The sequence below is a fragment of the Protopterus annectens genome, chromosome 1.part0 (genome assembly GCF_019279795.1).
Source record: "Protopterus annectens isolate FY-2018-M chromosome 1.part0, PAN1.0, whole genome shotgun sequence".
Classification (NCBI taxonomy): Eukaryota; Metazoa; Chordata; order Ceratodontiformes; family Protopteridae; genus Protopterus; species Protopterus annectens.
In genome coordinates, this window is record NC_056725.1 from 1,331,706,396 (window position 1) to 1,331,731,284 (window position 24,889).

The following is a 24,889-nucleotide window of genomic DNA, read 5'->3' on the forward strand; positions in this document are numbered from 1 at the left end:
TTGCATTATTTTATTTATTCGAAGTAAAGTGAATTATTTTTCAGCCAGTCTGTGTTTTCTTCGTTTACTTGGTCTTTTTGGTTTCGTTCGTGCAGTTTGAATAAGAGTCTACCAACACTCAATAATGCTGATTGTTCCACTCAGATATGTCAGTGGCTACTGTTGACCAAGGTAGTTCAAGAATCTGGCTTAGCTGAAGTGGCTCTTTCTGCAAATGTGGTTTAGTACTGTTGCATACTGAACAAGAGGAAAGCACTTTATCAATGTCCTTTGATAGAGGGTGCCAAAATACTATTCCTCTCATCCTTTCTTTGGTAGCCTTGTAACCTGGGTGGCCACAATGCAAAATCTGAATGTATTCATGTTGTAAGGAAGTAGGAACAATAACTTTTGGACCTTTGAAAATGATACCATCTTCCATCAGCATCTCATCTCTATATGGAAAATAAGGTTGTACTTCTGGCGGTACACAGGATTGTTTTGACAGTTGATGAAGTGGTTGAGCTTCTGCAAAATTAGATCAGTTATCAGATCATCAAGTCTTGTGGTAGAAAAAACACACACTTCCATAACATCAAAGTCAAAATTCTCTGCATAAAGCTGTTCCATGGTATTTCTGGGTGATCTAGATAAGGTATCAGCTAGATAAAGAAGTTTGCCTTTTGTACAGACCATTTTGAAATTGTACTTTTGTAATCTGAGCATCATTCTTTGTAGTCTTGCTGGAGTGGTATGCATAGGCTTCTTTAAAATAGTGACTAGAGGTTGATGTTCAGTTTCTATTTGGATAGCTCAGCCATAAATATAATCATGGAACTTCAAACATGCGAACACAATTGCCAAAACTTCTTTCTCAATTTGAGCATACTGCATCTCAGTTTGGGGAAGAGTTCTAGATGAACAGGCAACAGGTCTGCCCTCTTGAAAAATAACTGCACCAAAACCGAACTTTGAAGCATCATAGGAAAGAACTACTGGTTTGTGGACATCACAGTATCTCAATGTAGGTGGGTTGGCAGTTTGCTGTTTGAAGTTATCAAATGCTCTTTGGTGTTGTTCCAACCATGGCCAGGCAACATTTTTGCATGTCAGCTCTCTTAAACACACTGATAACTCACTAAAGTCAGGGATAAATTTGCCCAAATAGTTAACCATACCAAAAAAGCACTGTAAGGCTTGGACATTGTTCGGGGCTGGCATCTCAAGAATTGCTGCTTGTTTGGAAGGGACTGGTCATAAGCCTTCACTGGCAAATAAATGACCTACATAAATAACTTCTGTTAGTCTGAATTTACATTTCAGAGGATTAAGCTTTAGGTTCACTTCACGCGCTCTGTCCAGAACTTTCCTGAGGTTTCCATCATGCTCTGCTTCACCATTGCCTCCAACCAGTAAATCATCAACTATTATAGCACATGAATAGCTTGAAAAAATTTGCTCCATTGCACGCTGAAAGACTTCACTGGCAGAATTTATTCCAAAAGGCATCCTGAGAAATCTGTATCTACCAAATGGGGTACTGAATGTAGTCAGCAGTGAAAATTTGCGATCAAGCATTACTTGCAAAAGTTAACTCTTTGCATCTAAGACAGAAAAAAACAGTGGCATTTGGCATGAGGGCGGCAGTCTCCTTGACTGTACGCATAGGATAATGAGGTCTCTTTAATGCCTTGTTCAAGTGTCTTGGGTCAGCACATATTCTGATTTAATCTGAATTTTTCTTATGAGCAGCTGCCACAGCAGACACCCACTTAGTTGGTTCTGTGATTGGACAAATCATGCCTTGCTGCACCATTTTGTCTAACTGGATGTTGACTTTATCCTGCACAGCTATTGGAGCTCTCCTTGCTGGTCTGACAATTGGACTGAATTCTGCATCTACCTCAAGTTTACCTACCTTGTTATCGAAAACATCAGCATACTCTGAGAAAATAGCATCAGAAAAACTGGAACTGGGACATGTGCTTACATGATGCACTTCTTTGGTAAAAGAAAGCAGTTTCATTCTTAAACTGTCTCTGGGACCTAATAATGACTGAACCGGTTTTCGGACTACATAAAATTGCAAGTGTAACTGTTTCAAGGCAAATAGCATGAAAGCAGTACCGCGCCTTCAATTTGAATCTATCTACAGCTATTGGAGCTCTCCTTGCTGGTCTGACAATTGGACTGAATTCTGCATCTACCTCAAGTTTACCTACCTTGTTATCGAAAACATCAGCATACTCTGAGAAAATAGCATCAGAAAAACTGGAACTGGGACATGTGCTTACATGATGCACTTCTTTGGTAAAAGAAAGCAGTTTCATTCTTAAACTGTCTCTGGGACCTAATAATGACTGAACCGGTTTTCGGACTACATAAAATTGCAAGTGTAACTGTTTCAAGGCAAATAGCATGAAAGCAGTACCGCGCCTTCAATTTGAATCTCTTCACCTCCATAAGCAACAAGCTTCACACAATTGGCCAAATTAAGTTGCTCACCAGCTCTCACTCTAGCAAATGTTTCTGCTGACATTACATTACACTTTGAACCAGTGTCCACTTTGAGCTCTGTGGGTTTATCATCGATCATAACAGTACAAAATACTTCATTCTTTGCAAACAAACCTACTGCGTCAACCTTTTCACCAACCACAGACACACCATCTACATAGAAAGTAGGACTGCAGCTTTCTATATGATCAACCTGCTTTTTTGAGTGACCTTTCTTAATAACTGAATGAGGCTTTCTTAATTTGCAAAACCTTTGAAAATGGTTCCATTGTTTACACTTCTTGCATTGCTGACCAAATGCTAAGCACTTCTCTGTTTTAGACTCATGATCCACAATTACGACAGTTAACAATAAGACTTAGGTTCATAGATTCATAGGTTCATACTAGGCTATCTGCCCTAGGGCATTTATAAGCCTAGCTAGAGTGTGTTTGGCTTTCACCACCCATTTTAAATTAATTTTGCTATGCCCTTTCTCGAGGTTAGTATACTGTGCGTCTGTCTTACAATGACACAGAAGTGGTACACAGGGTAAACCTACGATCTCCCATCCACTCATCAAGATTCCTCTTGAAGAGAGTCAATGAGGGACTCTGCCTAACCTGGACTGGGATTTTATTCCAGAGTGAAGGGAGCCTCTGGTTTATGAATCTGTCCCTCCAGCATGTCCTATTTATTTCAGTGCTGAGGTTCAAGTCTCTCGAGCGCGTAGCTCGATGGGATTTGGATTTTCTGAGGTGCAGCATGCCCATTAATTCCGGGTTGGACATGGCTTTATACATCAGGCACAGATCGCCTCTGAGCAGGCGGTATGCCACTGAGTAGAGCTGGAGTTTCTTTAACTGGGAAGCATATGGCATCTGTTTGAGCCCTTTGATCCTCTTGGTGAGGTACTTTTGGGGTCTTTCCAGTTGCTGCAGGTGTCTAGTAAGGTACATCCCAAAAGGGACATTGTACTCAATTATGGGCCTGATGAGGGATGAGTAAAGAGGCACAATGACCTCCCCTGATCTAGTTGTGAATCCCTTCATGATTAGGTGGGCTATATAAAATGTTTTTGTAACCACTTTGGCCACGTAGTTATCAAATGAGAGATTGCTATCAACTTGGGTCCCCAGGTCCCTAATTACTTCTTCTGTACTTAATGGATTACCACCTATGTGGTAATTTGTGGGCACTTTGTTTTTGCCAAAGGGGATGACTATACACTTTTTGGCATTTAGCTTGAGGCCATGGCTCTGGCACCAGTTGTCTGTTTCTATGAGGTCCTTTTGGAGGATGCTTGTGTCAGCTGGAAAGTTGATTATGGTGCCCAGTTTGCAGTCATCTGTGAACTTGGTCAGCCACAGTCCTTCCGTGTTGGCCTGTACCTCCGGGAAATATATACCGAACAAGAGAGGTCCCAGGACTGAGCCTTGTGGGACGCCACTTGTAACTGGTTTGGACTCTGACATGGCTCCAGCAATTCTAACCATGTGGGTTCTGTCCTTGAGCCAGTTTGCAACCCATCTAGTGACATAGGGGTTTATATTTAAGCTGGTGAGCTTATCTATAATGCCCAAGTGGGGTATTGTATCAAAGGCTTTTGCGAGGTCCAGGTAGGCTGTGTGGACCACCTTCCCCTCGTCAATGGCCTTGGTGACTGTTTCAAAGAAATCGACCAGGTTTAAGAGGCAGGATCTGCCCTTAACAAAGCCAAACTGGGTAGGATCCAGTGTCTGTAGGTCCCCAATATTTTTATTTATGAGGTCCATGATGATCCTTTCCATAGCTTTGCAGACCAAGCTAGTCAGGCTTATGGGGCGATAGTTTCCAGGATCTGTTTAGGCACCACCTTTGTGGAGAGGGACCACTGTTGCTGTACGCCACTCTTTGACTTGGGTTTTGCTGAATAACCCTTATACTGCACTGAGCATGCCCATTTTACTGAGCTAATCTTGGAACTAGCTTGAAAGTTACAGCTCCTCCCAGGAAGACCCACAGAGGTTGCAGATACCATGTGCTTAGGCCTGCTTCTGCAACATGCTGCATGCTGTCTCTGCTTGCTCTAGAGGCTGCTGAAACCATGCTCTTATCACTTGCAAGCATACCTGTGTGTCTTTCTGTGAACTCATGGATTTGACAAATCTCTATGGCTTTGCTTAATGTTAAATCACTGTCATGAAGCAAAATCTTCTTGTATAAAATAGTTGCCTCTCTAATGTAGCATTTATCTGAGGGTTGCACAGTTCTCTAAATTTACGTTTCAAGCACTCGGGTTCCTCTCTTGATTCTTCTGGTACAACAATATGGCAGTTTTCCCTGTCTCCTGTATATACTGCTGGTGCATACACAAATGAACACTCTCTTTCAATACCCTCTGATCCTCTGACACAGCTAAAGTTAAGCAAAATGAAAGCCCTTGTCTGTGCATCTTTGTCAGAAAAATCTGCTTGTATGAAAATATTACATTCCTGCTCAAATACTCTCCAATTCTCTGCAATATTGTGATGAAACACAAGTGGACTGGGTCTGCAAAATACCTTTGTCATATCAACACACAGTAGCAAAGGTGCTCAAAATTATGTATGAACATGCACACATAAATATATGCCAGAACTTTATGCCAGAACTTGTAATTATGCCCAATAGCACAACAGACTCTGAAACAACTGCATTTTGCCAAATAAGTGTCCGTAGCACAAGAACACTTTAAAATCACTGTACTTTGTGAAACCACCCCTTATCAGTGTAAGAAATACTTTGAAATGACTGTACTTTGTGAATAAACTGTATACAGCTGAAGAATCTCAGAGTAAGCAACACTTCAAAATGAATGCACTTTGCAAATAAACTATACACAGCACAGCAAAATAACTCTGTACAGTGTAATAAACATTTTGAAATGATGGCACTCTGTGAATAAATGTACACTGCACAAGAAATTTTTCAAAATGACTGTACTTTGCACTTTGCAATATAACTGTACTTTGCACCCAACAAACTCTTAATTGCATTGTAATAAAGGACACACTCTGCAAACACTTTGCACACTCTGGGATACTTTGAACAATTCTAGTTATGCTTTGAATGGCTTTGGTTAATGTGAAATAGTTTGGTCAATGGTTTATGCCCAAACATGCTCTTTTACTAAAACAAACATGCAGTTGTCTTGCTGTTTAAGCTTAATTTGCTCTTTTATTGTGCTTGTTAAGCCCTTTTAGTCTCTCATCATGCTCTTTATGCTGTTGCTGTGCTCGTTTTACTTTAAACATGTTCATTATGCAAACCAAAGTTAATTCCGAGTCACACATGAAAATCTCTGCTAGATTTATCAAAATCTTGATTTTGAACATTTTGTTTAGTTAATAATGCATTTTTTGCCATTTGTTTGGTTAATAATATGTTTTGTGCTACTAATTTGATTAATTATGCATCTTGTGCCTTACAAGTGCTCCATTTCATTTTCTTTGCAAGATAAATGTTTTGTGCAAGTTTTGGTTACCTTAAGTTTGTTTCTGGTCTTTTTGTTTCTCTGAGCTCCATTTCACTCATCCAGCTCAGTCTGCCTTCACCTTCAACTCTGCACCTCATGGCTTGAAGAAGTTGTTGGCTCAATCCCGGTTCTGACACCATGTCACTCGTCTGGTCTGGATAAAACACAAACATCCGTGGGTTGAGTTCAAGCAGCTTTATTAAACACAGCCACATCAGGGATAAGGCTTTGTAACTTAAACTTAAATAAACTTATAAACAGACTGGCTACCACGCTCATACATGTTAACATGTATGAGTGTTAACTTAAACTTAAATAAACTTATAAACAGACTTGACTACCACGCTCATACATGTTAACATGTATGAGTATTAACTTAAACTTAAATAAACTTATAAACAGACTGACTACCATGCTCATACATGCTAACTCTCTGGCTGTTCTCTCAAAATGTCACTGCTGCCTGCATGTGCTCACTATTCATATGCACGTGCCTACAGATGGAAATATTTCTTAAGGGTACATACACACCAGTGTGTTCTACAGCTCCTGAATGCAATTCCTAAATATAAACACACTTTTGCATTGCTTGACATAGTAGGGGTTTCCACATATGTACTACTTTCAAACTAAGTTCAGCCACCGAAACCAAGAGATGAAACTTGTGAGCATATAGTTAAAATGGGAAAGTAGTATTCTGCATGAAAATTTTAATAACAGTCAAAAGATTTTACTTTAGTTACTGTAATTGGCCAAAAGGCCAATTAAGCTCTGATGGAATACACTACTGACCTGAAGGAAAGAGCTTTGAACTCTGAATTCAATGCAAATTTGAATGATGCAGTAGGAGAACTGCCAGAGAAAGCTGTTAATTGAATTAAATGTAATACTTCTAAAAACGATCAAAATGGAATCGAGTATTGAAGTAAGAGGCAGAGAAATCCAGCAGCTGAAGAAATATGAGGAACCTTGTTGATACTGTATAAAGAGATGAAATTCAGGTGACCAAGTATAAAGGTAAAATATTCTGCCATGCTGTAATAATAAAGACACATCCCTCAAGACTGCAATTTTAAAGAAAAAAAATACCAGAATTGTGAAACTTGGTGACATGTAAATTGTAGCAAGATGCAGTCCCAGAGCACTGGTATTCACATCAACTCCCTTTTTTGATGAGGCCAGGGTGTCACATCTACTTAAAGTCAATGTTCATATCACTGAGTGGTTATTCAAACCTTCGGGCAAAGAGTACTTTTTTTTTTTTTTTGTAGAAAGAATACAAAATGTGTTTCTGAAGAGGAAAAATATATATCAATGTTTTCAGCATTAAACAATAAAGTATCCTTTTTATATAATTCTCTATTAGGCAGCCCAGTGGTGAAGAGGGATAAAGCCCTAACTACAGGCCAGGCAACCCCTGTTCAATTAGCAATTCAGCCTTCTGATGGGCTGGCAGGAGAGGATAGGTATCCTGGGAGGGGCAGGTGGTGGCACCTAGTTGACTATCTGCTTCTCCTGTGCAGTGCAACAGATGTCACACCTAACACTAAAAGAAACAGTTGCTTGAGAAGGATATGCACCATGGCTGTCCAAAATACTAATAGTAGCTTCCTGTCTCACATGCAAATGAGTGGGGGAGTATAGGCAGCCCCCTGATGTGAGATGGATTGACAAAGCACCAGCTGGGGATGGTGTTATGACTAAATATAAAAATGCTGCCATTACACAAAGAACCTCTAGTGTCTGCTCAGATGATGGCCACCCCCACAAGACTCCCTTTGTGTATCTGAAAGGATGACAGTCCACACACCAGAAATTCAGGGCCAGTGTGTGACTTGAGAGTCATGATTTTTGGTAGACAGTGGAGGCAAAAAGATACAAAAACAAATTATATTTGCTTTTCTATTGAAAGCTAAAGGAAGTGGCACGGAAATTTATAGAAGTATGGCACTGTCAGTCATACCTGAGAAAAAGCTACAGTCATTGTTTCCAAAGAAATCATTATACCCCTCAACAGTTAAACATAAGATGTTTCCCAGAGACAGTTTGTTAGTAATCTATCATATTTTTACTTAAAATGTGCTACGGAAAACAAAAGACAAGTTGCTATTGTTGCTATTGCTATAGGAGGTGATAATAGAAGCTTGTATTAAACTGGAAGCAGAGGTCACTAGTAAGTCAAAGTGTGCTGAATGAGTTTAAGTCTTGAGAGAAAATACTGGAAAAGCAATCTAAAGTGCTTCTAGTTTGTGTGTCCTAAGTAGTATGAAAAACAAGCTTGGTGAATCCAAATATTTCGCTAGAATTCTGTAAACCTCACCTCCCCTAATCTTTTACACTGAACGTGAAACTTGAAAAAGAGTTAAAAAGTTTATTAAGAGAAAATATCATCAGTCCAGTGATTAACTTTGCTAATACATAGACTATTCAGGATATATTTCTGCCAGACCTGCTACATTAACCTGGGTACGTGGATTTCTTTAACTGCATGCTTTCTTGTGTTTGTACTCATCTTGGCTTCTATGATCTCTGTTTTTAATGCGTAGATTCATCGCCAGCTAGTGTATACAGACAGCATATGTCAACCAACGTGCCTCCCTGCATATTCATATGGATGTGCTTCTCAGTGTTGTTCATTACATTTGAGTGTGCTTTTCCCTATGCCTAACGACATCCACTGGTACTTGGTTCCATAACCTTGCAGTTTCCTGGCATTACTGCACTACCCAGTCTGGTTTCAGTTTGCTGTCTGTGAATGTCTTACTCCCTAATGGGTGTCTCAGCAGCCTGCACCTCCAATTCTTTACAAGACAGATTCTGATAATGGTCTACCAAGTGGAATACAGAGACTGTTCACAGAGCATTTACACTGTAGCATAAAATATTCCATCATACACCTCTTAGAAATAACTGTTATTAATCAGCAGTGATTGCACTAAACTAACGATGCTCATTTTGTAAGCAAAAGCGTGGTATCTGAACAATATTTCTCATCCAGGACAATGCTGTTTTTCTCTTACAGTTAATGTCATTGTAAAGATTGCCATTATTAACCATGTTAGGACTTCAAGAAATGATTACATTGATTCATTTTTGAGTACATTTTCTGAATGGCATAATTGTTTTATGAATGCAGTCTGAGCCTGTCTCCTTCTGTTTGCTTAAAATCATAGAGAAACAGATTATGTTTGTACATGCAAAACACATGGACATGCAAGTTTTCCCATTACTCATAATAGGGCTTATGTTTCATTTCATTTTTAAATTGTTACACCACTTTCTTATTACCTCTTCAGAAAGGCAATTCTAATAATAATATTCCTGCTGTGACTCACCTTATCTACACAGGCTTGGTCTTATTATTTTAAACCTCTTTTTGGAAATGCGCTACCCTTCTGCTTGCCATGGGCTCCTTTCAAGTATTTAGAAGTTTCTGTCATGTTCTTTCTCTACATCCTTTCCACAGGATCGCACTTGGTAAGCATGTTTTATCCCTTTGTAGATGCCTTCACATAAAAGTCATGCTGTACTTTATAAGTGCCTCTCAGCCATCTCTGTCTTTCCTATATCATTACATTTAGTTGTGGAGAAATGTAATCTGCACACTACGTGGGATCCTATTAACTGTCTACCTCATTATACACTTTCTATAAAGAAGAATAACAATTTTCAAGTGTTTATAGAGAAGAGCACCCATTTTCAGATGCTGATGCTTTTCCCAGCACAGCTCAATACTTTCCTTGCTGATTCGTCATACTATTCACTTGTCCTTGAATACAACCACATTGAGGGCCCTTTCTTTCTTGGTCCTGTTACTACTCCCACGTTTGCATACTTATAAGTTCCCATTTTCGAGCTACATTATGGGCAGCACAGTGGTGCAGCAGTTAGAGTTATCACGTCACCGCAAGAGGTTCTCTGATTCAATTCTCAGCTGTCGTGCCTTCTATGCAGAGTCTGCATATCCTGCCTGTGCTCACACAGGCTTCCTCCCACATTCTAAAGACATGCATCTAGAGTGTTTCTCCCCAGGTCTCCACTGAAAATGAGCTCTGTCCCTGTCAGACTTTCCTGATAAACAAATGTTAAATTAATAAATAAAATTATTTTCTATATCCTCATTAAATTTGACTACCATGTTCTGTACCTATACCTACAGTTGTGACAAATCTCTCTTCATCCTTTAAATTTAAATACCCTATTCTCTGACAATTCTTTTATGTAAGTTTGGCATCAGCAAAAATGTAGTTTGTCCTCCAGGCCTTCTTTAAATTCAGTTGAGAAACACTGACAGGTCCTGGCATTGTACTGGCCCCTATTGCTCCCACTAGTTAGCACGCTGACATGTAGTTAAATTTAGTTTAATATAAATCTGTGCGTCCTGTTCTTCACCCATACTCATCATTGGTACCACACTCAGATCAGTATCAAGTCTGTCTTATTTGTACGTTAATCTTTTATATGTTACCATATCATATACCTGCTAATAAATAAACAGGATAACTAACACACCAAAAGGATAACTCTCAGAAGTCTATTAGATATGTTTGGCATGGCCTCAGCCTTATAAATCAATGTTGCCTTGGGTACTATGCTTCATGTAACTTCAAATATTACAAAAAGCTTAACTTCACTAGTGATTCCATACTTTTAGAAGCAGTAGAAGTCAGACGCAGCATTATTACCAGTGTTGCTTAAACTCACAGTTCTCTGAGGATTATAGAAGTAATCTTGTGAGGCTCCACTGCCTTTTTCTCCTTTAGCTTTTCAATGTCTTTCAAGGCTTTAAAGATCTGTGATGACTGCCACCCACAATACCATTAAATGGCTTTGTGTAAATACGTTTTTCCCCTTTCTTCATGAATATTGACCAAAATGATGCCCTTAGCAGCCAGACTTTCCTATCATCTTTTTCTTCCCATCCCCACTCCATTGTTTTTAGCTTTAGTGTCCTTCCACACTTCTTTCTTCACTCCCTTCCATATCTGTAAAATGTTTTGTTTTCCTTACTGCCTTTTCATTTCCTTTGCTCACGCTTTGTTTATTGGTTTTCTAATTGCTCGGCCTCTTTGTATCTCTTTAATTTGGCATACCTCCATTTCTTCCTCCTTCAGTATGTCCTCATAACTTTCTAAGTGTTTGTATTTTACCACTCTCCTTTAATGCTACTTAATTTATGACTCACAGTTCTTTTTTCGTTTATTTTGGATTTTCATATTTATTTCACTCAAGAGGCTTGTGTTTTTTTCTGTGATGGCAGCTGTAAAGTATCCCTAATCATGTCAGAACTCAGTAGTCCTGAAACATTAGAAGTCTATGAAGGCAATCTTCTTCCAAAGTAGAACTGAACTATGCAGGTTTATTGTTTCTTGTTCCCAAACTTTAGGGTTCTCTTCTCTGCTACTGTTTCTGTGCCCTATTTCTGTGCTCTGCCACAGGTAGGGCTAGGCTCAAAGAACGCAGAAGTACTAGGACTGACTGCTGTCATCATGAATCACCAAGGCAGCTAAGAAGATACTTATAATTTGTTTTTTTACTTACCCACTGGAAAGATATGATCAATAATATTTACAGTCTGTACATTCTCTTTTATCAAAGCACAGCATGGAGCATACTAATGCGATCCAGCCTATGCCCATTTTCTGAAAACAACTTTTGAACCCCCATCTCCCCCATAACTTGAAAAAGTAGCTAGGATATGATTCTGATTCAGAACTCAGGCTATCCCCGTAGCAGCCCAGGCATGTTTGTGTACCAAGTTTGCCATCACCACCATGACATGGAATGGATGGGTATTCTTCCTCTGTACCAAGGAGCCAGCACTTAAGCTTATCTTTGTCAGTCTATATTTTACTGCATTGAAAATATTTGCTTATAAATTGAGAGAGAGAAGAGAGAAATAGCTTAAACTTAATGCTTTTTCTTCTTTATTTTAGAATTTAAACTGTGGGTCTTGATTGTAATTTTTATACCTGCCATTGCCATAGCAACAGTTTTGGCCTTGTATTATGGATATGCACGCTTTAAAAGGTAAGATATTTTATGGAAAAAAGTAATATGAAAGTTAACAATGATGAATTCTATGAAGTATCTCTGAATTATTGTTTGCATCCATTAATTCCTGGTAGGCCTTCTCCAACAATAGCTCATCACTGCTCTGCTTGAACATACCGAACAGAACATACACTACGCTTTATGCAGTTCAGTCTGGCTTGTTGAAAAATTGCTCAAAGTGGGCTTGGCTACAGGGTCTTTGCTGTGCTCAGCATAAAAGGTCTAACTGTCACTCAAGTTTGTTAGCAGTTGATCTGGTATAATCATTTCCACAAGTCTCTCTGCTTTTGCATTTTTGTATCTTCCATCCTTGTTTATAATTCTAGGAGTTACAGGATCCAGTTTAACCAATCAATACCTAGGGAAGAGAGATTAACCCAGGAAACTGAAACTGTTCATCTCTTCAGTCATTCACATGGCCAGCTCATGTAATCCTTGGCAGAATCCTTTTAATAACAATGGAAAAGAATTAGCCCTCCTCAAGCACAAAAAACAGTCCTAGTCAGCCTATGGCATTAATTAATGAAGACCACTTCTCTGAAAGCAGTTTATCATACTCAAGGCTGCATACTCTCTCTGAAATAATGTATTTCAAGTCTGTAGCAAGATTCACAATGTTCCAATACTTTTGATCCACGTGTTTGTGACTATTTAGTACTTAGTCATCACAAACCTAATATCAGACATAGGTTATTTTGTTATGTTGTAATAGCATAAAACCAAGGTTGGGAACTATGCATGATTTACTTCCTCCTGGCCGGTACCTTTGATCCTACAGGATTTACTCTCTGGCTCAAGACTGCATAACTTCCACACACATTACAGCCTCAACCAAACAATAATTACTGAAAATAGACGGTGCACTGTAGTACAGCTCTGGTGTTTGCCTTATTAAAACCAATGCCGATAAAGATAGGCCATGTGCACACGAGCTCTCTATACTTGAGAAACAACATAAATTTGCTAAAAAGGTGGAAAAGGACATTGTGTGGCAGCAAATGAAAAAAAATACCAAAATTACAGAATAGGTGGCTTCAAGAATGAAGCATTGATTGGAAAGGACTATACATAACAAAAGAAGACTTTAGGAAAAATAATATAAAATAGCTTACAATGTGTATGTTTATGGCATAGACAGCTGATTGAAATGATCATACAGATCAGTTTTTGGCTAATAAAATTTACAAATTGTTACAAAACAATAATAATGAAATTGCAGTCAAAGAATCATATGAATAATCATATATTGCAGCAATGAATATACAGTGAATCTGGGATGCAATCAATCTATTAATAGCCACTTTTTGACTGCCAATAAATGGAAAAATTGTACTAAAACACTGTTCAACAATAGTGGAGTTTTCCTTATCTCCACTGTTGTTTACCTTGGCGTAGGTTATATAATTTGTTGGACTGGGGACCCCTCCCCCATATCAAGGAGGTGCAATCGGCTTGTCCTGGGACAAAAAAAATGTTTTTTGAGGTTTGCTAAGAGGGGTTTTAGCAAATTGTTTTCAATCTATTGCCAGCTGAAACAACAACTGTTGATAGATTGATATGAATCCAGTGAATTTGTATGTATTAAAACAGTGTTTATCTGTAATAGACACTTATTAATGATAACACGCTGTGAAAGAATGTAAAATAAAATAATATAGGTTTATAGGTAAGTACTAAGCTAGCTGCCCTTCAGGGCCAGTTTAAACCTAGCTAATTTCCCTTTTTGTGCTTAAATTAACATATCCCATTTGGTTAGAGATTGGCCTTTCCCATCCCATGGTCAATAATTATATATTACCCCTAATGAGAATAACTGGGATCATAGCATAAACAATTTGAGAGGTCACATGCATGGGAATAGCATTTAGGAACTGTCTGTGTCCATTAGCAGTACAGGGGACAGTTCTGGGGTAAATGTTCTGTTGCCCATCCATATATCCAGGTTGTGCTTGAATATGGACAGGGATGAACTTTGTTTTATGTGGATGGGGATTCTGTTCCACACACCATTTGGGTGACTTTGTTGTCTTTCCACACTTTGTCTTAAGTTGAAAAGTAAGACTTGCCAAGACTGCGGTGAAACCAATGAATTAATCTGCGAATCTGTAGTGCACAGATTTATTGGAAGTTAAGGAAAGGAGAAATCCAGTACACTTTATAAGAAGGGCATTTGCTTCCATTCACAGAGAGATGGGATGGGCACTGAAGAGGCTAACAAGGTGGCTCCTAAAATAAACTAAACAATTTTCCTCATAACTTCTTGTGTATTTTTGGGTTATTATGTCAGTGAGCAGACGTTGATGAAGTGTAGGATTTAGGAAGCTAGGAGCAGCAGTAAAAATATGAGGATCTCAGTTGAAAGAAGCATCTACTTTATGTAATTAACATGTTTCTGAAATGCAAGACAAAGGTACTACCAATTAGGAAACTCCATGACCTGGGGATAGACTACCAGCCTCATTTCCTTGAAACTTTTGTGATTTTCTCAACTGGACAACAAACTTCAACTGGCTGGGGTATAAAAACTGCAATACATTGATAAAGTTGCAATTTACAAAACATTTTTCATGTTAAAATGTAACCATGAAGATTTACAGTCACAACAAAAGGAACAAGATGTATAACAAGAAATATACAACTGAACGAACATGCACACACCCACACATGTACCACACATATAGGGGGATAGAACAAAGAGTACAGAAAGACTTGTCTTATGGAGTTAATGTATGTGTCTAAAAAGGATAAAAAGGAGAGAGAACAGATGAGGAAGGCAGATATAAAGTACAACAGTACTGAAAGTGGATGTTAAGGTAATATTCTTCATGTAGTGTTCAACAAAGGAATACTGTTACACTAGTTCATTTCCTTGGTCCTTTAGTCAGTGTAGCATGCTTTGCTAGTATTACTTTTAAAGATAACACTCTGCCTGTCAAATGGAAGTAATACAATATTTTATGGGTTGCCTGTACTGCAATGACCAGCAAGATTTCTGCTTTCTTCTCATGTCTGCAGGCATGGTGTAAGACTGACAGTGTGTGTTCATTAAAGTAGTTTCATAAGTAGGTTTTCCTCATTGTTTCTCCATGCTGTTGTATGCTACTGGACCCTGGATGGCCCAAGACAAACTATGCTGTGGTAGTAGAATTAAACTGTCATAGTTTTCCACTGTTTTACAGGTATCTGGCTGGCATAGAGTGTTTGCATAAATTATGTAGTTTAATTTGTCATAAGATTGTATTTTTATACTAGACAAATACATGGTTAGAGGCTAATAGTGTTAATCAGAGGGGCATCATTGGCTTCAGCACCAGATTAAGCTTTGAGGTTCTTTCCTTTGTTTCTGAGTAGAAGACATTTTTGCTTATTGGCCTGTAACCATATTATTTAACATTTAGAGCAACATTTCAGTTCTATTTTCAGGGTTAGCTGTCATCTTATTTGTAAAGAGTTATTGTCAAGACAGGCAGCACAGCTTTTGTTTTCCTCAGTGAAGATCCTATCCTGGGATATCAGAGGTTTAAACACATCTTACAAACAAAATGCCACAAGGTCAAAGCTTTTTTTTTTCTTAGCAAGAGATCAACTTAAAGAAGAATTATGTTGTGGCTTTCATTAAAAGATGGAAGGGTCAATACAGAAAAGTTTAAACAGAGTACTTGTGGATAGATTACATGATACTTGGGGACAATGGATGGTGACTTGTGTTTGTAGTTTTGGGGTTACCTTACTCTAGCAACATTTGATTGATATAAGGCCACTTGGAAAATTTTCCAGCAATACTGATACACACAGGGGAAAAAACTCTGTGAAAGTGGTTGCATGGGATTTCAGTGTTTTTTAGGTCCCAGAATGAGTAGAATAACAAAAGGCATCTTCCACTGTCTGAAGTGATAAGGAAAATGTAAATCTTTATTAAATATCATATGTTCTGCAAACCATGGCTTTACATCCTGATTTGAAGGACTACACATTCTTAGTTTTTTGTTTTGTTTTTTTAGTTCTAATAGGAGTATGGCTAGCAGCAATGACTCTTTGTCTTTAAGCGTGGTGAACCTGTTTGGAGTTTTTACACCAGATCACAGTCTGGATTCATGATCAGACCATAATTTTCTATTAGTTGATACCTTGGCAATAGAAACTCCTTGTTGCTCCCACTCACCATGAAAGCTGTATGTTTTCCTGCTTAAAACCTTTGAAAACAAAGATCATTTGGACAGGATGTTTATAAACTTTGGGAAGACCTCATTACATCTGCAGTGGCAAGTGATACCCAATAACAACTTTATAAGATTCCAGTAAAGAAAATTGTGACTGTATTGAAATATCAACACAGAAAACAGAGGCAAAGTCAAACTAACAGAATAAAGACCCAAACTGCTAAAGTTAACAACCTTTATAAAGCAAATTGGGGAGACAGTTATCACAACTGCAAAAAGAAGGTAAAGCAGAACACTTTCATTGTGTGCACATTAAATGGGAGAAATAGTGGCATTTTCAATAGGTTAAAGTATTTTATTCCCCCAAAATACTGGCATACAGTCTTAAGCAAAGAGGGAGGGAAAGTGCATTCTCAAAAGTCAGCAACAATGAGGAAGTAGCTCAGACACATTCCTTTACAATTGATGATACTTTTTGTACATTTTACCAGAAACCTTATTATCATACCTCTCAACTTCTTAGAGCAAAACATTTGGACAAGGCCTAAAATGATGGGGGGACAAATAGGGACAGATTTTAAATATTGCACTTACAAACTTAGAAAGTTTATAGAATAATAGGTTTTGCATTAGCATGAATTTTCCGAAGGATGTGGAGTCTTAAACTCAAAGGTTTGTCATTATTTAATGACTTTAATCCTCGGCTATTTGCCAGAAAGGGACAGATTTTAGGGGGAACACACCAAAAGTATGAGGCAAAAATCTGGACATTCTGCGAGAACCTGTACAGTTGAGAGGTGTGCTTACATACACTCCTGTGCCTATCAGATAAGGAAACTGAAATGCTGAGTCCTATTTCATCAGAACAAATACTGGGCACTGATGCTACCTGCCTGTCAAGGAAGGTGCCTGTGTCAGATAGCTTGCTGGCAGAGTTCAATAAAACCTAATACATTTATTAGCTAAACTATTACAGCTATTATTTCAGTGTGCAAAGAGAAATGGTTAACTTCCACACTCCTCCAGGTTGGCAACTATTGTTTTACGTCTGGAATCAGGGTATACAAATAGCAGCTAGTTATAGATACATATCCCTGCTGCAACAGAGAAATAAATATATACAAAGATCCTCAAAAAATATTAGAATTATTAGTATCTTAATTAACCCATACATCATAGCAAAGTTTTATAAAAGAAGGCCTGACTTGATTATGTTATGACTCAGCCTTATCCAGCTATGCAGGATCAAAGATTCTCTTGTGACATTTTTATTTGGCTCACAAAAAGTGTTTATCTCCATAGAATGGTCTGTCTTGAAGAATGTCTTGCAGGCCTCTGACATCCATCTGTATTTCTTGTTCAACAGCATGTCAATTGCTATATAATGATCGAGGGCTCAAGCTGTCCTAAAAGGTCACTGTTGACTTTCTTTTCTTTTGAGGCACGACACCAGGCAGGGATAACCATTATCTCCGCTGTCTTTGTCTTAGTTGTAGAATCACTTGTTGTACATCTTGACAGAATATTAAACACTGGAGAGCACACCGTCAGAGTATGTTTTATCTAGCTAGTTCATGAATGATTGGGGTGATATGGCTGACTGATTCAATAAACATTTTCCAGAAATTTTGACTGTATTTGAAGAGTTTCATAGACTCTCTGGCCTGATTTTGAAATTCAGAATGTGTGTGCTATTTCTTCCTAGTGAACAATACTTAATCAACCCAGATAAATTGCAATACTGCTCTTTCCAAAGATTGCAACATTACCCTTTCCAAAACCTACAAATATATGGGTATGCAACTGGATTATAACCAAGTGTGTAGACTAGACATTAAGGGTAAACCCATATTTGATGCCATGACACAGACGTTTAATATATGGAATGAACGTAAGGTTGGCTTTTTCTTACTAAAAATCTCATCAGTAAAGATGCCTTCTCTGCTCCCTTCATTTCTTTAGTGAGACGTCTATCTCAATTATGTGAGTTGTTCACTCCCAAAAAATTAAAGATGCTGGCTCCATCCTTTGCTTTGAATTCCCACCAACCACATCTTTTATGAACAAAGAAGTATGTTTCCAGATATGCTGAAGCATAAGACATACTCAGTTTCTGGTCCTGTACATTATCTGACTCTCTGTTGTAGGTGTTCTAAAAAAAGTCTGTTCTCACCCAAGATGGTTAGTTCCTAAGTTAGAGGTTATCCATACTTTGCATGTGACTCTAGAAGCAAAGTGGGGACACTGGAGGTATAGAAAATAGGGTCTGGTGGAAGAGTTTGGCTTCTGGATCCCATAGCATAGATTGACAAATCTGATACAGGTTATGGTATTCTAAGGACTATCAAAAGGACTTGCAGACTATCCACTGGTATAAATGGACAGAGAAGGGTTGTATTTTCTAGAAAAATTTCTAGCTAGCCCAAAGCTCAACATTACCTACTTTCTACGCATGCTTACTAAACAACCCTGAAATGCAAATGTTATTTGTCAATGCCTGCAACACAGGTCTTTATGCCAAACAAATGTATCATCTGACCCATTCAGGAGTCTCAGTCTGTGGAAATTATAACTTCTTAAGGTCTTTTATCAACATCAGAATTTACCCAGGGAATATTTTAGCTAGACTATATCAGACAATAAATAAACACACTAATATTGAGTAGATAAAAGCTCTACAGGCTTTTCATTTACACAATATTTGTGTGTGTGTGTGTGTGTGTGTGTGTGTGTGTGTGTGTGTGTGTGTGTGTGTGTGTGTGTATGTGTGTGTGTGTGTGGGGAGAGAGAGCACCCATAAAATCAAGGGCTAAACAGAAAAATAAATAAATAAAATAAAATAAAATGTTTTTACAAAGGCTTTGTGGTCAGCTCATGCATCATTAAATAGGCATCCAGATGTAATAGACTATGGTCAGGATTCAGAGAAGAGAAATTGCTTATAGGACCACGTAAAACAATGTTACAGCTGAAGTATCATATTGTGGCCCAGTGTTAATTAACAATATTTTAAGGGTGACATTGTGTGAGAACTTTAAACAAATGAGAGAATTCATGGGTGAAAATCCCAGAGGTTACAATAATGAACAACACTATTAGATGTAGGTCACATGATTCAATGTCATCTGCAGTGTGCATATAGAATGCATGTTATGATCCATATTCAGACACGCACAAACACATCACTAAAATAATAGCTAAGAGACTAGTAAGAACTACACAACAAAGTCTCTATTATTTTATTACTACAGGTGAAAAGAAAAAGGGCAGTCAGGGGATTCAGAATAGGAGAAGACATGTTTTTTGTGGGAAAGTGGCCCATTTTTAAGCTTTTCAAGAATAGAAAAGGGAGAAGGTAGCAAGAGGAAATGTGGGCAGGAAAATGGTATAGGGATGTAGCAGAAGCAGACAAACAAAAACGAAAGACAGACAAAGGCCATCAGAGGAGGTATTGACACAAATAAGACAGAACACAGAGGAGGGAAACATACAGACAGTGGGAGGACAATTAGTGTGAGAATGATTGGATTATAAACTGGAAAGGGAAGTGAAACACAAGAAAAGGGAACAGCATAAGGCTAGAGGTAAGGTGACAGCTGACTGGCATGCTGTCCATTACCACACCCAGCCAGTAGTCAGTCATTTCAGCCATTGGTGGCCTTCTAGTTAAAACCAGATAGGTGTGTAACTCTGTCAGTTACATGAAGATGAGCTCCAAGTTGCCAATGTGAGTATTCAGCCACCAGCCCTCCAAGGCCATCAAAGGGGTCTCCAACTTCTGGTGGGTGACATATTTTGACCCAACAGTGGCACCTCTGACTGTACAGCCTTTGCCTACCACCAGAGAAATACCATCAGAGAGCACCAGGGAACTTTTCTGGTCACCTGTCACTGGATAATCAGTGTTACCCTTTTCAGAAGCTGGCCTGGAGACTCAGCAGCTGATCGCATTGAGGTGGAAAGTGTGGTGGCTGCTACCAAGCCGTGATGGACACTGCAGAAAATATGATCATAAATAGTTATGCGATGGCAAACAAAATACAATCTACATGCCTGAACAAAGGTTACTGCAGCAGGAAGGGTGCAGCAAGGGCTTAGATTAAATGCAGCTTAACCAGTCCTCCTGTGTGTATGATATGTAAGCAGTGCATGAGTGACTGTAGTTGTCATGGTAGTTAGTCAATAAACCTCACATGACACATGCTGTGCCCAAAGGAGCTGCAATAATGTGCCAGACTCGACCAACCAGAGAGTGATTTGCTTGGCACCATGGTCATAAACACAGACCATAGACAGCAGGTGGCAGTAATAAAGCATGAAATAAGGCAGTCAACAGTAAATGACAACTGGTGCCCTGTCTGATGCATATATATATATATATATATATATATATATATATATATATATATATATATATATAGTATTCATACTTTTAACTGATGCTGGTAGGAAAAGTTGAACCAGGCACTTTGTATGAATAGCACGGGTATGGCTATGGGCATGGAAGCATAGAAAGACAAACACTCAGGTCCATCTAAGAGTATATATGAGACCTGGCATCAGAGCCGGATCATGCTCAAATGGGCCCTAGGCAGGGTGATGGATTAGAACCCCCCCCCCCCATTGTAGTGCCCCCATTACTTGGCTATTTCTCCCCAGTTACCATAAAACCTCTCAGTATGCATACTCTTTTCTGCTTTACTTCTACAATGATTATTTGGATTTAATTTAAAATTTTTATTTCAAAAAAACTTTTTATTTCAAATTTTATAGCACAAGTACTGATAGACATTTGCTAAACAAAACAATACAGTCTCAGAATGAAAACAGACTTTGCATTAAAATATCTCTGACCTTGAAACTCGTATTCATTGAAACAGCATTGAAATCCACATTCAAAGAAAATGCATTTGGCCATTGGGCCAGTGGCAGATAAAGTTTACCTTTGGGCTGTTTTCAAATCATAGGCCCCATGAACACATTTTTAGGACCATGCATACATGCACGTGTTCTTTGATTCACCTTCTTGATTGTATTAAATTATACTCAGCGCCACTTGTTAGAGCATGTTTTAAATTTGTAGTTTTGACTATTTTTCTAGTAAGAAATGAAAGAAAATGTATGAACCAATAATAACAAAACTGCTAAATTCGGAACATTTCAACAATAAAGGTCTACTCAAACTTCTGTCATTGCAGTCCAGCAATATCAGTCAATATGCACAATCTCTGCTTAAGTAAAAGACATCTGAATAATTCCACATTAAAGAGATCTGTAACTAATGATGAGGTTGTTGCTAGCAAACAACTTTATATTTCAGTGTTCCATCTACAAATTCAGTGCATGCTGCCCTTTAAGAATAAATTGCCTAAGTTACATTAAAAAAATTGTAAAAATGATAAGCTGGTAATGGGGAATGGATGGCAAACTGACAACAGGTTAACAGTTACTAGGCAGGTCAACCAAAGGAGGATATACTTAGGACTGCAGCACCCCACCCAATCCTTAAAGTATAATACGGGATCAGCAATCCATTTACATGCTCTGGGGGTATAAACGACAACCTTCTGCATCGAAAGCAACATGTTCTGCTACTAACAATGCTTTTAAATTCATTAGCACAATAATAATACAATTTGCTAAATAACAGCTGCACATTGTAAACAGACTTAGCATGAGCAGCAGTAAACTTCTCTTGCCTTGAAGCTCACAATTCTTTGTAAAATCCACTTGACACTCAATTCCTTGTAAAATATACTTGATCATAACTCCCAACCAGTCATGGACAACTCTCAACAGAATTAGGAACAAATCCACAAAGAATCAGGGACAATCAGGGACACTTTTAAAATATTAGCACTATTAAATCGATACCATAACAGAATAAGATAATATGAATTAATATACAGCTTCTGAAGTAAAAGAAGTCTATAACTCTGACTATTGCCATTATTTATTAAGTAAAGTTCACCCCCTTTTCTCCAAAATCACAAGTTTTAGAAGGGATTAAGAGGGGTAGAGCTAAAATGTGAGTCAAAATCAGGGACATTTGATAGGTTCTCACTTGAAAATGCACCTGAAACTCAACAGCTTGGTGGTTGTGGTAGATCAGGCTCTTACTTACTGTAACTAAGGTACAGGGTTTGAGCCTGAGTTAACTACCTGTTATCCCTACATGGGGCATTACACACACACACACACACACACACACACACACACACACACACACACACACACACACACACTCCATACTTGCTGTAGAAGAATGTATCCTATGTGTTCATCAAGGCAGTCAACAAGCAAAATCTCAGTGTGTTCGCTTCCATTGAGGAATACTTGCTGTAGAAGAATTTGTCCTGTATCATCAAGGAAGCTGCAAACAGATATGTCCCTATTTAAATTCCATGTGCAGAAAGCAAGAACAGGAGGTCTGTGTGATAATGCACATACAGATGCATGTGACCTGGCACAGAAGGCATTCTTAAAGAAGAACACCTTTAAAAACAAAAACACTTACTGTTTTGTTTTTGTATTTAAAAGGTAAATGTCCTTGGCAAAAGTAAATATGACAGTCCCTTGGAAAGCATGCCCCCTCCCAGCCAGTGAACCTTAGGCAAATGCTTTGGTTGCTTACTACTGGATCCAGCTCTGCCTGGCATGGCTGTGGAATAACCACCATCAGGTCAGTCATCCTTTCAATGCCACCATTGACAGTTGCAGTAGGTAAGATTCAGGTCATCATGAATCAATAAGTTATGTGTTGCAATACGTATATAAAGCAGTATGCAATGTTAAAACTAAGTAGCAGCACTGAAAGTATAGACAATACTGCAGGGATCTAAAATCAATGCAAGTATAACATCTGTGGTATGTACAACCCCCCTACACCTGGATTGTTTTTTCTAGACATACTTAAAATCCTAAAATAATGGGAGGGAAAAAGGCCCAGAAATAGGGACAGATTTTAAGTATTGCTCTTATAAACTAAGGATGTTGCTAAAATAACAAGATTTATGTTAGCACCCCTTTTCCAAAGGATATGAAATCTGAAATCTAAATTATGTCATTATTTAATTATTTCATTCCTCAGTGATTTGTCAAAAAAATCCACAAATTTTATGAGGAACAGACCAAAAAATATGAGGCAAAAAATTGATCATTCTGCAAAAATATGGATAGCTGAGCAGTTATGTTTCTAGATAGCTCCAGCAGATCAAAGGATTGTCCTATGTCTCACCAGGAGCTGAAAAACATAAAAGAAAAAAAAGATCTCCATAACTAATGTCCCCCTTATGGATGAACAGTTATGCCAACATAATCAGAAATAAATGTCTGTTATTAGTATTTAGCATAAAACTCTGGTGCACTTTCTTTAACCTCCTCTTTCCATTGGTTAAGAAGTTCACAGCGGTGCCTCTTTATGTCACTGTATATATGCCTGCACTACTCACCAGTGTATGGGATGTCTACGGCATCACTTTGACAGGGCAGTACCAGGTATCTGCTTTGTACTGGAGATACTCATACTAGTCCCGCATTAGGTGCTCCTTCCTGCATCATGTGGGGGCCCTTCCACCTTCAGCACCATCCAAAGCCATTGTCACTTCAAAGGTTGCAATCTTGAGGAAAATGGCAGCACATTGCAGGTATATGATGTGGATCAAAGGGCAGCATGCAGTATGACAGTACTAGATGTCACCATATAGTCAAACATAAACAGATGGCATGCCAGGATGGTGTTTGGAATATGAAAGACATGCTGATCTAAACGTATATACCCAATACTGTCCTTATCTTTTTCCATGGATTCACTATAGATCCCCTATGGTTACGAGACTGATTAATAAACCTGCAACCCTGCAGAGGTCACTGACCTTCTCATGCATAAACAATGTGTTTTGAGGTTATTTATGCATGCACATGGTAGGGTATGAGCCTCGTTGCACACCCCAGTGCTGGTATGGATTCTGTTAAATGTGTGGTTCATGGACATTTACCCTTAATTGTCTCATTACCACAATTGCTGTACTGTGAGCCCAAAACTGCACAATAAACACAATCATGGCCATTGCAGTATTCATCTTGCTGTAGAAATTTGTTGAAGAGTAAATGAATAATAGTGACCACAGAACTGTTCACTCTAGAGAGGAAAGGTAGTGCTACAGATGAAGTGGTAAGTCTACATAGAACAGTGACCTGCGGGGAGAATGTGTGGTTAACCTTACTAGTACTCTGCTGAGTGGGCGTGGGAGGCAAAGAAAGTCTTGCAACTGAGCTCTGCACTACATTACCATAGTGCTTTGTAGATTAAAAGGTGGTATAACTTGAGGTAGAGTCAGGAGACAAATGACATATGCAGGTTCAGGGACTGACTACTCAGATTTTTTTTGTGTGTAAGGGAGATTCTATTATCCACCTTGAGACATCTGTGTGAGTTTCATAGAGGATATTGCAGTGATGAATCCTGGGGGGTGTACCTGAGCTGTGGGAAGCATTAGCCTACTTAGGTAATGACTGTGAGGTTATGTGAGATGAACTACGACCTCTGTTATCTAGTAATGATAGCGAGGAGTGAGTTGCAATGCATACTGTCAGTGTATTTGTTTCATATATGAAAAACAGAGGACACTATGAGGAAGAAATTGAACACAAGTTAATTGTAATTGGACTGGTGTATGTATGCAGTGCATATGATGACTGTACT

The 24,889-nt window shown here is 38.5% G+C and overlaps 1 protein-coding gene across 5 annotated transcripts in view; it reads left to right on the forward strand.

Moving 5' to 3' along the window:
* CSF2RB (colony stimulating factor 2 receptor subunit beta) overlaps window positions 1-24,889 on the forward strand; it is a 485,439-nt gene that overhangs the window by 425,130 nt on the left and 35,420 nt on the right. For all 5 annotated transcript variants that reach the window (XM_044066459.1, XM_044066465.1, XM_044066473.1 and 2 more), the window contains one exon: window positions 11,908-12,001. In XM_044066459.1, the coding sequence (XP_043922394.1) occupies window positions 11,908-12,001 (94 nt within the window). The remainder of the gene's footprint in view (window positions 1-11,907; window positions 12,002-24,889) is intronic.